Source organism: Calidris pugnax, unplaced genomic scaffold, assembly GCF_001431845.1.
Source record: "Calidris pugnax isolate Ruff unplaced genomic scaffold, ASM143184v1 scaffold71, whole genome shotgun sequence".
Taxonomy (NCBI): Eukaryota; Metazoa; Chordata; class Aves; order Charadriiformes; family Scolopacidae; genus Calidris; species Calidris pugnax.
The window spans coordinates 3736581-3751107 of NW_015090882.1; the positions used below are offsets into that span (position 1 = coordinate 3736581).

The following is a 14527-nucleotide window of genomic DNA, read 5'->3' on the forward strand; positions in this document are numbered from 1 at the left end:
CTGTAACTTGGGAGAAGAGACCGACCCCCGTCTCTCTACAGCCTCCTTTCAGGTACTTGTACAGAGCGATAAGGTCTCCCCTCAGTCTCCTCTTCCCCAGACTGAACAACCCCAGCTCCCTCAGCCTCTCCTCGTAAGACTTGTGCTCCAGACCCCTCACCAGCTTCGTTGCCCTTCTCTGGACCCGCTCCAGCACCTCAATGTCCCTCTTGTGGTGGGGGGCCCAAAACTGGACACAGTACTCGAGGTGGGGTCTCACCAGTGCCCAGTACAGGGGGATGATCACTTCTCGGGCCCGACTCCCCACACTGTTCCTGACACAGGCCAGGATGCTGTTGGCCTTCTTGGCCACCTGGGCACACTGCTGGCTCATGTTCAGAAAAAAGAAAAGTGATTTGAAGTGTCAGCATCTGAACCTCCTCGGGCAGCGAGGCAGGGCAGAGGCAGGCAGGTATTATCATAGCAGGCTGTGAGCGTTAGTGCCTACATCAACCACCCCTTTGATCCACAACCAACAACAAACCATCACAATAAACCAGTCTCTCAACCAGACACGGGCTTTGGAGCACGCCCTCAGCTCCATCTTCTACCTTTCAACAAGAACTAGAATATTCTCTGACATTTTAAAATTAATTGGCTACAGAGCTCCTGTTATTATCATATTACCTCCAGCCAAATACACAAATGTCATCCAGTTGGGTGTGCTTGATCCTGCTTCCAATAAAATTCAAGGCAAAACTCCCCCTCCGCCCCGACCTCAACTGTGGAACAAAGTGACTTTGTAAAGCAAAGGAAAACCCATATAGATGTCAACAGCTGCTGTTAACAAGGGCTAATCCAGACCTGAAAAATCAAGAGTTCATATTTTAAGTCAAACACTTCAAACATTTTCATCCAGCTACAACCTATTCTGGTGGAAAACACAGGAGAGAAACACGTAGAGCAGCAAGTTGCATTTCAGGACACACAGCACAGCAACTGCTCCTAGAATGAGATCTCAAGACCTAGAAACAGATCTGTCACTTGAGGGGTTAGGATTATTTTAAAATATAATAATATTTTTAGACCATGATATCTGAATGGTTTTTTTTCCTATGGAATTATAATAACAGAATCCAACATATTTTTCATTTTTTTCAAAAGAAAATCCTCATGGATTTAAACTGGAACATCAGACACTGAAGCATATTCATCATTACTGGGTGGTTTTTGTCTGATGTCACTGGTGGGCAGATTGAAACCTGTTAAAGAGTTTGCCACCTTTAAGCATGCTTCTTATGCTGACTTCTTCTGTCTGTACACTCTTGGGGAGACTATGACAACATCCCCATATTTTTCTTAATTAAATTTTTGAAAATATCTAAAGCTCATTACGGTGGGTTTTTTAAAGAGAAAAAAAAACTATTATAACAAAGGTTTTGAGGATCAAGAGCTTCTCTTTTGCGCTGAAAAACAGTAAAGAAAAGCTGATTTATGCATAGTAATGCCTCAAATCCAGTATTTTACTCTTGAAAATAATCCTGACGCCATTAAAAGCTTAATAACACTAACAGAAGCCACAAGGGGTAGTTTAAAGGGTGAGATTTCTCTGTTCCTGGGCAGGTATAACTGGCCTCAGATACCTATCTCCAAACCAGACTGCTATTTACTGTTTCATCTTTATTAAAAGTTGCTTATGTTTTGATTGTATAAATCAGAATAAATTGCTACTATAATTATATTCACAAGAAAGTAAAACAAAAAACTGGGCAAATGATCCCAAGAGGAAATGAGTAGTTCTGATACTACAGTCTCCAGTTGAGGAACAAGATTCAGATTTTACAAAGAGAACATCTGGTGGCTTTTTCTAGGGCACAGAAACGTGAATATAAGAAGTTCCACCTAAACAATCTAGGGCACAGAAACGTGAATATAATAAGTTCCACCTAAACATGAGGAGGAACTTCTTCACTTTGAGGGTGGCAGAGCCCTGGAAGATGCCACCCAGGGAGGTGGTGGAGTCTCCTTCTCTGGAGACATTCACACACTCGTGGCCACCTTCCTGTGGATCCTGCTCTGGATGGACCTGCTCTGGCAGGGGGTTGGACTAGATGATCTCCAGAGGTCCCTTCCAATCCCATGTCATTCTGTGCTTCTGTGAAACGATTCTACATGAGAGAACAGAGCTGTGATCAGCAATTCTACATGAGAGAACAGAGCTGTGATCAGGGGCTCTGTTTTCCTCCAGGTCACTGTAAGACCATTCTGAGCTGTACGTTGAAGGTTTTCTGGCTTTCAAGCTAGCCAAGGCTAGATGAACAGTAGCCCGCTAGTTTCCGGGCAAGGATGGGCAGGAAGCAAAATTTCCCAGCAGAAACCACCCAGAACAACTGGAGGACTATGTTGTACCACACAATTCCATGTACAGGTATGTCTCACAGTCTGCTCACATGAGTGTGTGAGGTTCTAAGTTCCTTTTTTCTCTTTTACTCCAGTTCAGAAGGGTTTGTGGTCCTGTGTTCAAAAGGTCCCGTGAAAGCTTTCAAAGAGGAAGAACATCTGCAAAGGTGACTGGAAAAGCTGTATTTCACTATCCCACAGACACAAGGGGCTCTGTTTTCCTCCAGGTCACTGTAAGACCATTCTGAGCTGTATGTTGAAGGTTTTCTGGTTTTCAAGCTAGCCAAGGCTAGATGAACAGTAGCCCGCTAGTTTCCAGGCAAGAATGGGCACGAAGCAAAATTTCCCAGCAGAAACCACCCAGAACAACTGGAGGACTATGTTGTACCACACAATTCCATGTACAGGTATGTCTCACAGTCTGCTCACATGAGTGTGTGAGGTTCTAAGTTCCTTTTTTCTCTTTTACTCCAGTTCAGAAGGGTTTGTGGTCCTGTGTTCAAAAGGTCCCGTGAAAGCTTTCAAAGAGGAAGAACATCTGCAAAGGTGACTGGAAAAGCTGTATTTCACTATCCCACAGACACAAGAATTGTTCTGGATGAAGGTTCAAGCCATAGTTTCACTTAATTTTAATGAGGACCATTAGTTAGACTTAACCCAATGCTTTTTCACTGACATTGAAGCCTCACAGAAGAGAAGTAATTACCGTTTTTAACACTGCACTTAAAGGCCCAAAGGAGAAATCTGTTTTAACCTATTTTTCTTGTAACAACCCCTCTGTCAAGGAAGTGTCCTAAATCCATCAAGGATTAGGTTCTAGGGCATTGCAATGAAAGTCTACAGTTTAATTAATTAGTATTTAGAGGAGCCTGCCCAAGTAAGCAAGTTGAACTATTTGGTTGTGCAGGGGTGAGACCAGAGTTCTGAAGAGACACCAAGACCCCCCCAGCCCATGGTCATGAGCAAAGCAGTGGCCACCCGAGCGGCCATACCCTGCTTGGAGGTCGTGGTGTGGGACTCAGCTCCCTTCTCCTCAGGATTACAAGAACTGCCCACGGGCCAATTCCGTGCACAAATCAATGAATAGTGCTTCGGTCCACAGAAGCTAATTTTAAATGGATGGTTATTACTTGCTGGATAAGATGTTGCTCAACTTAACCTTTGGCAGTAAAACTGAGATGTCAACGAGGATAAAACCTGATTTCTGAAGGGCTATTTCCATTAGGGGTTCTCAAGCACCTCAAGGATTCATTTGTGTGTAAGACCTGCAAACACCAAAGGCACTAATTTGACGAATTTATCACTTGTAACACATTAGCTTAATGGCCACATACTAATGTTTCTGGTACTTTTTCTCTCAATATTAGTGATAAATTAACTTGATTGCTGTATTTTTCTAACCTTTAACCAGAGGCCGAATGTCTGTATTGAAGACATTCAGGTCCGATTCAGAAAGCCTTCCTGGAAACAAAACCAAGCAGCCCTGTTAGCAGTGGAATTAATGAAGCTCTTTTCCTCCAGAGCTCTATCCTCCATCACCACCAAACCTCTACTAAAGTCACAGCATTTTCTGTCCATTCCTCTGCAAAAAAACACCCGAAGGAAAGGTACAGACAATCACAGAATCACAGAATCTTCTAGGTTGGAAGGGACCTTAAAGATCATCTTGTCCAACCGTCAACCTGACTGACAAAAATAGACACCCCCACAACAAACAAGGAGCATCATCACTAAACCATACCTCCCAGCACTTCATCAACCTGTCTTTTGAACACCTCCAGGGATGGGGCCTCAACCACCTCCCTGGGCAGCCCATTCCAATGGCTGAGAACCCTTTCAGTGAAAAAATTTTTCCTAATATCCAGCCTGAACCTCCCCTGGCACAACTTGAGGCCATTTCCTCTTGTCCTGTCGCCTGTGACTTGAGAAAAGAGACCGGTCCCAGCTGCTGGAGCGGGTGACACACAGGTTCTACCTGCTTTTCCCCCAGCCCTGACTCGGGTCTCCCTCTTCTCCACAGCCCCCAAGACCTTGAGAAACGTAATTATCTCAAAGGCAACTACTCCTCTCTGTTTCACTTGAAATTAGCCAGCGGCTTCAAAAGCAATTAGGGAAGGGAGCGACAGATAAGACAGAAAGTGCAATCAGAGCAGCCTGACCAGCCCAGGAAGCCGGGCTGTAAAAATTATACCCAGCCTCATTGATTTCATTGATAACTCACACGAGGGATTTTTCCTCATGTGTACAAATCTGCAGGGAAAACAAACAAAACAAAAAAAGCACTATTATATTTTAAAAGCCATTACAAAACCGCAATAGAAGCCTGATGAAAGCAACTAGAGTGGAAACAGGACCTGATCTAAAGTGTAAGGCAGCACTGTTTCCTTTCCAGCTCCATTCTTTCTCATCAGTACTCCGTGGTAGAGTTCCTGGTGGAAAAGTTTAGTTACAAATGAAACTAAAGGCATTTCGATTTCGTGGCAGATTTCCAGCTTACAAGTAAATCTGGTGTGAATTTTTCCTCCCCTGTTAAAAGAGGCATGAAGCGTGTAATTTTTCTTCAAGAAGCAAAGAGATTTGCAGAGGCAAAAAACTTACACGTCATGAAGAACGGGCTAATTTAAATTGCCAAGTGCAAAAAAAAAAAATATCTCATTTCTGTTTTTCATTTTAAAATTCCCAATGCAATTAAAGTATATATTTGTAGAAGAGTCAGAGATAACATATTTGACAGAGCTTTCCCGGTGCATTGTAATTTTTTTTTCATTATGCAACTAGCTCTGTAAATGGTTTAATATTAATAAAATTAAACATTCATTGATTTTAATTAGTCTTTTATCATACTCAATCTCACAAAATAATGGAATTTTTTTCAGCCAGTTTCTCTGTTGGCTTTAAAGAGATGTGCCATATTTTGAGAAGAGACTTGAATTTCCCACTAAAATAAAAATATTTGTGCATATCAAAACCAAAATATTTCTGCATGTCATGCAAGGGTGAAGCTGCAAAATACTGTGGAAGCAAGAGAGGTGCCCAGTATGGAAATCCTGAAAGTCAAAAGCATATTTGTATTTTACCAAAAAGACATTATAAAGCCTTTTGTCTCAGATTCTTTCAAGGCCCATGAGTTTCTAGCTGAGGACAGCCAGAAGAGAAGTTGAAGGGAAGTTGCCCAGAAAAGCTGTGGCTGCCCCATCCCTGGAGGGGTTCAAGGCCAGGCTGGATGGGCCTTGGGGCAACCTGGTCTGGTGGGAGGTGTCCCTGCCCAGGGCAGGGGGTTGGAACTAGATCATCTTTAAGGTCCCTTCCAACCCAAACCATTCTTTGATTCTGTGAAGCTATTTTAAAGCCACATCAAAACTCCAAAGGCACACAGTGCAGACATCGCTTCCAAAGTCATTGACGTACCCTTCTCTAGCATGGACAGCAGCTTGCACATGTGGGTATGGATCCAAGAAAAACTTTTCAGTTCCTCTGAGGTGAACTCAGCCTAGGCCTGATCTCGTGTGTCTTGGATGCAATGCAAAGACTCCTGTTGGATGTTGAGGCAGATCCTGTCCCACTGGGTCATTTGGGTTATTTTTAAATTCCTAAATACTGAAAATTAGATGGAAAGTATCATCTTCACAGGCTTCTACTTCCATAATTTAATAGGAAGAATAGCAAACTTATCACCAAATTTCCTTGCAAGTGCTCTTTTCCAAGTAGGGTGAATGACAGCGTTATTCAATTGTGCTGTTTTTCAACGCCTATAGAATCCGAGATTTTAAAGCCACATCAAAACTCCAAAGGCAAGCTATTTTAAAGCCACATCAAAACTCCAAAGGCACGTAGTGCAGACATCGCTTCCGATGTCATCGACGTACCCTTCTCTAGCACAGACAGCAGCTTGCACATGTGGGTATGGATCCAAGAAAAACTTTTCAGTTCCTCTGAGGTGAACTCAGCCTAGGCCTGATCTCGTGTGTCTTGGATGCAATGCAAAGACTCCTGTTGGATGTTGAGGCAGATCCTGTCCCACTGGGTCATTTGGGTTATTTTTAAATTCCTAAATACTGAAAATTAGATGGAAAGTATCATCTTCACAGGCTTCTACTTCCATAATTTAATAGGAAGAATAGCAAACTTATCACCAAATTTCCTTGCAAGTGCTCTTTTCCAAGTAGGGTGAATGATAGCGTTATTCAACTGTGCTGTTTTTCAATGCCTATAGAATCATAGAATGGTTGGAGTTGGACAGCGTTATTCAATTGTGCTGTTTTTCAACGCCTATAGAATCCCAGAATGGTTAGAGTTGGAAGGGACCTCAAAGATCATCGAATTCCACCTCCCTGCCCTGGGCAGGGACACCTCCCACCAGACCAGGTTGCTCTAAGCCCCATCCAGCCTGGCCTTGAACCCCTCCAGGGATGGGGCAGCCACAGCTGCTCTGGGCACCCTGTTCCAGTGCCTCACCACCCTCACAAAGGTGGTGAGGCAAAGAATTTCTTCCTAATATCTCATCTAAATCTCCCTTCTTTCCATTTAAAACCATTACCCCTCATCCTATCGTCCTATCTTTGTTTTTGCTGGTGCCCTTAAACCCCCTTGTGCTTTCCCAAACGTATAGTTATTCCCTTACAAGGCTGGCAGATACTAAGCAAATACAGATAATTGTTCCTCCAATTAAACTGGTGCTGGAAATAGGGACCGACGTAAACAGGAAGAGGGAACTGTGCCAGAAATTAATCTATTTCTTAATTTCTCCATTAAGCTATAGCTGTCATCCCAGCCAATACTTATATTACTCTAATTAAAAAGACATTAGGAGAGCGAGGGCTCACAAACTCCACCTCTCCTCCCACTGATGGCTTCCCATCTGCTGCCTTTGCCGGGATCGCCAGTGCCCAAGCTGAGAGTCTACGGGACAAGTTTGGGGAATTTCCTTCCCGCTTCCTACCCGCCAGCCCTTTTGCACCCAGATGGATTTTGGTGGTTCTTTTGGCTCTTCGGCCCATCTGACAAACATATGAGAAGAGCTGCAAGGTTCACAACACACTCTTTGTGTCTTTTTGGTTATCGTTAACTAAAAAGAAAGGCCATGCGAGTGCAGAAGGTGCAGTATAAAACAAAGGGCTTGCAAAATGCTTCATTTTGGATACACGGGAGGGAAACAGCCTCCAGTAGAGGTTCTACGTGTGTCCCGGTTTAAAATATAATTCCTATAACTGATTTTCTTCTGCTGTTGTGTATTTTTGCTTCACAACTCCATTGCGAAAGAACGTTTGAAAGGTTTCTGCTACACTGACTCCTAAACAAATCACAACTAACTCTGCACTAAAAATGTTTGGCATAGGAATACCAGGAGATCTTTTTTCCATAAATAACTTGTGTGATTAAAACGATGAACGCCACATGTGATAAAATCTAATTAAAGGGTGGGGTGTTTGTTTTTTTTTAATAAAACATTGCTGTGTGCCTTAGTGTAAACACGCAGCGTACTGCAAAAAGCACATGGGCTACAGCGGCCACAGGCAGAACTCATGTAACATAAAGCTCACCCAGAAGCTGATTTTTATAAGCAATGGATGAATGTGCACCCTCTTCCCCAGTGAAGGACTAAATCCAAAGCGCAAGGTTTACACGCTGTTCTTTGTCTCATCTGGAAGAGACCTTTTAAAAGCCAGGAATGACTTCCAGGAGCCACCACGTCCTAGAGCACAAGCTCGTCTCTAGCTGAGACCTTATTTTGATTGTGCCATAACTCTTTTTTTTTTCTTTTTTCTGCATTTCTACCTATTCACTCTAGGCTTGCATAGCCTGCATTGAGATTTGGGTGCTTGAGTGAGGCTAACTTCTCCATATAGGATATACAGTTACAGGAGAGAAAAGGGTGCTCTGAAGTACCGCTAGGAGCAGGACTCCACTCTGTTGACTATACAGGGCATACGCAGGGAAACTAATTTAAGAAACTAAATTAGGTACTTAAACACAGGGCTGTAAATAGTGCTCAGGCCTCCCCAAGGATTTGGAAGGATCCTGCACGCCCTGTCCCTGTCAAGTCTCCATCCTGCTAACAAACACTGGTTCTTATCTCAAATGCCTCCGTGCAACTCAAAAGGTTTATCTGGGAGGTCGAGGAAATGCCCCCACAGGTACACACTGTTTGCTGCCATAGCCTAAATCGTGCCTCTGGTTTGCTTTTCTTGAAGTAGTCCATGCTGAGACTGAGAGGGAAACTAAGGTTCTTTCCTAAAAATGACAATAAAGGAGAAAAAAGTGTCCAGTAACAGCTGGAAACGTCGCTGCAAACTTAGCTCAGCACATTTTTCATAGGGGATGAGGAGAAGGGAGGGGAGGCAGGGGACTGAGGAATTGCTTTTCTTCAATTTAAAATGTGGTTTGGTTTCTTCCTCCGCACATAGAGGAGAGTGGTAGAAACAGAGCCAGCGCTGCATTTTCAGCTAATGAATTTTGTTAATGAAAAGCTGGTGATCTATCTAATAGACTGCACCTTGTGACAAGTACTTATGGTTTACATCGCTTTGGCACATCTGAATCCAGCTGTCCATGTAGAATGAGGACCAAACTTCTGTTAAACAAGACTCCCCTGAGGAGCCAAAGTATCAAGAGTCAGTTGAACGTGCTGCAGAAGGCAGTTAATTTACTTTCTTCCTGGGAGGTATTTAATACAACCTCCAGCATCTCCCGTGCGTTGTACCTATGGACCTAAATTTGTTAAGACACTTATGCAGCAGTGAGAGATGCACTTGTTAAAAACTTGGAAAGATTCATCACTGAATCTTGAAATCTTGACATTGAAAATGCTGCGAAATGTATTATGCATTAAAATGTATTATGTTTTATTAAAAAAAAACCCCTTCTCAATCCTTGTGATTTCCCTTCTGCTATTTAGACGTGCCCTTCCTTTCGAGACTCTTAACTTGAGAAAAAACATGCGATCCTACAGTGACCTGCATCATCTTTTTGGGGGGGATATTTAATTTAGGTTTTGGACTGTGGCCTAATTGAAATATAGTAATTTTTTTTTTCCCCAGAGTGATAGAAGAAACTGCCAAATACCTCTGAAGACTTACTTACCTGATGCAATAGCTGCAAAATTCAAATTATCGTAATGTGAAATGTCAGGTGGGGAACAGTTTCCATAAGCTAGAATACTGAAGGATTACTTTTCACCAAAGAGCCTTCCTATCACCCTTCACCACATTTTGTGGGACTGTGCCCCCCGTGTACAGCACATACATCTGGGAAAGCTTCACGCTGCATTTAGTGGAGGACACCACTGGGTCTGCAGGAAGATGTACTTACCTGATGTAATAGCTGCAAAATTCAAATTACTGTAATGTGAAATGTCAGGTGGGGAACAGTTTCCATAAGCTAGAGTATTGAAGGATTACTTTTCACCAAAGAGCCTTCCTATCACCCTTCACCACATTTTGTGGGACTGTGCCCCCCGTGTACAGCACATACATCTGGGAAAGCTTCACGCTGCATTTAGTGGAGGACACCACTGGGTCTGCAGCCTCGGAGAGGTGGAAGGAGGAGTGCTGTTGGACACAAGTTCTCAGTTGTCATCATCAAGAGGTTGCATGTGTTTCCACAGCAATTACAGCACTGCTTAATTTGCACAGAGGCTCAAAATACCCCCACATCATCCCCCAGCAAAACTGCCAGCACCTGAGGCTCTACAAAGTGCAAAAATTAACACAGAAAGGATACATCCTCATGAAACTGGAAGAACATCACGGCCTATTACATACACGGCTGTTGGCCGACTTCTTAACTCTTCGCGGAATGAAAAGTCACTTGGATGATTAGGAACAAAGGAAAACGTAGAAGCAAACACACAAAACAAAAGCCCCAACCGTAACGACATTTCGGTGAGAGAAATAACCCCAGAGAAGCTGTAGTGCACATTCTGGCTGTGTCTTTGGTAAGGCATGGCAACGGGGAAGACTAAGCTGTGCAGGAGGATGCGGAGGGCAGCGGTGTGTTATGCATGCACATTGTCTCACAGCCTCCCCTGGGGAGTGGTTAGTGCCCGGCCACACATTCCTGCACCTCACACCATTAGTGTCCACCGTGATACGCGTGTCGGGATGGCTCAGGGATTAATTAATTGACGGTTAGAAGCTGCGGGTGTCCGAAAATGCCTTGTGGAGGTGAGAGGTTGATGCGTTCTGTGCTTTGCCGACGCCTGGATGCGTGCAACTGCCAGGTCACAGCTGCCTGCTGCTCCCAGCACCCCCTTGGCTGGGGTTTATTTTAGGAGAATTACCACGTCTTGATTCGCTAAGAATTCTTGGGCAGGCCACACAAAACACAACCAACACTGACATCAGATGGAGTTTAGAAAAAAAAGAAAACAAACAACAAAAAAACTAAACCAAAACAAAACCAACAAAAGATCATCTTCAAATGAAGCTTGATTAAAAGTGTTGTTGAAAAGGTGCTCAAATTACCTGAAACCGCTTTGTTTGATCTTAAAACATGGACCGGGGGCAGCTGCAACGAGCTCCGAGCTTTGGCACATTCCATTATATGAATGGTAGTGGATTTATAATGGAATGGTATGGATGGGTTTTATAATCAGAAAAACACACTGACCTTAACACTACACAGGTGGAGCAGCATAATGACCCGCCAATTGTAAGCGCATCAATTCCTGGGGAAAAGTTCAATGAGGTTAACTCAGCATGTATCCCATAACCAACATAAGCCACATTTTAAAACATTGCTTTTTTTTTTTTTTTTCCGACGAAAAACCTGTCTCTTTGCCAACATTGTATTCATTTATTTACTTCACTCTTTGGCACTGAGCATCTTACCCACGTTAACAGCGTATTGCATTAGGTTCCACCAGACCTGGACGCTGTCACACGCTTCAATGTTGAAATAACAGGTGATTAAAACATGAGAACGGTGTTAACTACAATAAACTTTTCAGACCCTGTAAGATTAAGCATCATAATCATTTAACTTACAAACGGAACGAAAACAAGAGGCCTGGGTATAACAAGAAACACCATCAATGGATCTTCACCTTGTAAAACCCTCGCAGGGAGTCAGCTGAGATGGGCAGCAGCTGAGCAGCATTTCTGCTTCCCACCGATTTACTGCTGCCCTTGGATACTTGTGGGGACCAGAAGCAAAGGAAGTTAATTTCAAAGTACAATATGCAAGCTGACTGGGTGTCCAACACAAAATCCAGTGAACGAACCATATCAACATCAAGTAGTATTTTAAAAACCCCACGCGTTACAAAACGACACAGAGAGAAGCGATGAAGCAAGGAGAAACTTCAACCTGAACCTGGGAGAACCGAGCAAGGCCAGAAAGTTGTCATAGAATCATGAAATCATAGAATTGTCCAGGTTGGAAGGAACCTTTCAGATCATCTAGTCCAACCATCAACCTCACTCTGATAAAACCCATCACTAACCCATGTCTCTAAGCACTAGGGCAACCCGGCTTTTCAATCCCTCCAGGGATGGGGCCTCAACCCCTTCCCTGGGCAGCCCATCCCAAGGCTTAAGAACCCTTTCCCTGGAAACATTTGTCCCAATCTCCAATCTGAACCTCCCCTGGTGCAACTGGAGGCCATTTCCTCTTGTCCAAACATGTAATAAGAAAACTTGAAATTAAAAAAAGGTTCACTTCCACAATTCAGCCACAACAGCAACACTTATGTCTGTATTTCAGCTTGGGTCTCCCTCCTTCTCTTCCATGACCACAGCACTAGCAGAGAAGGCACCCCAGCAATGAAAGAGTCCAATACTCCCACCTCCTCACCTCTGGATGCTGCTGTCCCACCCTCACGTTCATTCCCACCAGCAGTTTCTGCCGTAGGCTCAGCGGCAGCTGAGAAGGCAAAAAAATAATAAAAAGTTCTCTAACAGCATGAGCGAAACCACTACTAAATTTATCAATTCAACCAGAGCGCAAAAGTGGACACAAAAACCAAAAATGACGGGTGGAAGAAGTTCTACCATTCGGAAACGTTCAGCTAAAAAAAGACTTATGAAAGCAAACAATCCCATTTGATCATACTCGCCTGAGATGAAAAGACATTCAAAACACATAAACCTGGAAACGTTCAGCTAAAAAAAGATTTATGAAAGCAATCCCATTTGATCATACTCGCCCGAGATGAAAAGACATTCAAAACACATAAACCCCATGAAATTAAACAAAATAAAAGTACACATTGCTTCGTCATCTCCCTCCACCCTTCAAAAGGCACTAAATCTCACGGATATAATCCGTTTCAGTCCCAAATTTACCAACCGCCTACAGTCTGGTGACCCTTGGCTTTTAGGGACAAAGCCTCTTCACATGTGAAATGAAGCAGGGTGATCCCCAGGTCGGGCAAAGAGCCACGGCATCTTTAGTGACAAATCCCAAAGAAGTTAATCCACGCGCACGCTTTCTCCCAGCTGCCCGCTAGGGCTGCGGGCAACAAAAGGCTCTTCCAAAGAAGCAGGACCGTAAAACCGCGTCTCGCAACCACAGTCACCAAAGATTTTCTTCAGCCACACAGAAGCTGGTTTTCCACCTAAAAGCTTCACCCATAGCGAGATGTAATATCGGATTTTCATCAATGTTTCTGCTGTTAGCGATTTGGGGGAAAAAAAAAACAAAAGCACAGGGCTCTTCCTAATCCCATTCTAATGTAGTTTCATAGGGAAGAAGTTTCGTTCTCCATGGGCAACGTGAAAAACCCCACAGCTCTGCTCCTACCTTCAAAGTCCCCCTTCAAAGCCCCACAACACCATACCACCAGGTTATGCAGAGCAGGGACCAAAGGAAAACCCTGGAGCAAAAGGAAGAGCTCTTGGACACACATCCCTCTCCCTCCTGCTGTGCTGAGTGTGGCTGCAGCGACAACACAGCCCCCAGGTGTTGCAATAAACTGAGGTTTCACCCCTTCTCCTTCCTCAAAGCATCTCGGCGTCACAGAGCTCAGGTCCCTCAGGTTGTGAACGGGAAGCAAAAATAAAGCGATGCACCCACCTCCCTAAACTGCCTGGCTCACACACAGCATCACAGAACTGTCCGGGTTGGAAGGGACCTTTCAGATCATCTAGTCCAACCATCAACCTCACTCTGATCAAACCCATCACTAACCCATGTCTCTAAGCACTAGGGCAACCCGGCTTTTCAATCCCTCCAGGGATGGGGCCTCAACCCCTTCCCTGGGCAGCCCAGTCCAAGGCTTAAGAACCCTTTTCCTGGAAACATTTGTCCCAATCTCCAATCTGAACCTCCCCTGGCGCAACTGGAGGCCATTTCCTCTTGTCCCATGGCCTGTTCCTTGGGAGAAGAGACCGACCCCCCCTGGCTACACCCTCCTTTCAGGGAGTTGGAGAGAGCCAGAAGGTCTCCCCTCAGCCTCCTTTTCTCCAGGCTCAACACCCCCAGCTCCCTCAGCCTCTCCTCACAAGACTTCTTCTCCAGACCCCTCACCAGCTCCGTTGCCCTTCTCTGGACCCGCTCCAGCCCCTCAATGGCTTTTTTGTGGTGAGGGGCCCCAAACTGGACCCAGCCCTCAAGGTGGGGCCTCCCTAGTGCCCAGTACAGGGGTACAATCACCTCCTGAGTCCTACTCCCCACACTGCTCCTGACACAGGCCAGGATGCTGGTGGCCACCTTGGCCACCTGGGCACACTGCTGGCTCCTGTTCAGCCGACAGGCGACCAACATCATGGCAAACCTCAACTGCGTCCCACAAAGAGTTTTTTGCACAGAGATAAGAGGTGTTGGAACGCCTTCACACGTTTAATATAGAAAGAACAACATGGTGCAGGGTTTGTAGGAAACCTGACAGAAGCCCCAGCCACCAGCACCATGTCTGGCCAGGAACATCCCACAGGGGAGGGATGCTCCAGTGCCACGCTGAGGATGGAGCTCTGGCCACCTACAGAGTATTTACACCCCAGCTCCTGGGCCTGTACATGTTCAAACTTTAATAGGGACAGATAGGAAAAGCACTATCTTACATATGAATAAATTTACTCAGGGGTACATTTATGTTAAATGAAGTGCTTCAGCAATGTAATTACGGTTGAAGTGTACTTCAGGTAAATTGGAGAGCCTGTGATCAGATAGACTGTCAGCACCCCGATGAACACTGGATTTCTTTGTTGTC

At 44.5% G+C, this 14527-nt stretch overlaps 1 protein-coding gene across 1 annotated transcript in view; it reads right to left on the reverse strand.

Annotated features, from left to right (window-relative positions):
* Positions 1 to 11048, reverse strand: part of HECW1 (HECT, C2 and WW domain containing E3 ubiquitin protein ligase 1) — a 217796-nt gene extending 206748 nt beyond the window's left edge. Inside the window, exon 1 of the mRNA XM_014946961.1 lies at positions 10987 to 11048. Coding sequence (XP_014802447.1) covers positions 10987 to 11013 — 27 coding nt within the window. The 5' untranslated portion in view covers positions 11014 to 11048. The remainder of the gene's footprint in view (positions 1 to 10986) is intronic.
* Between the last annotated feature and the right edge of the window lie 3479 nt (positions 11049 to 14527).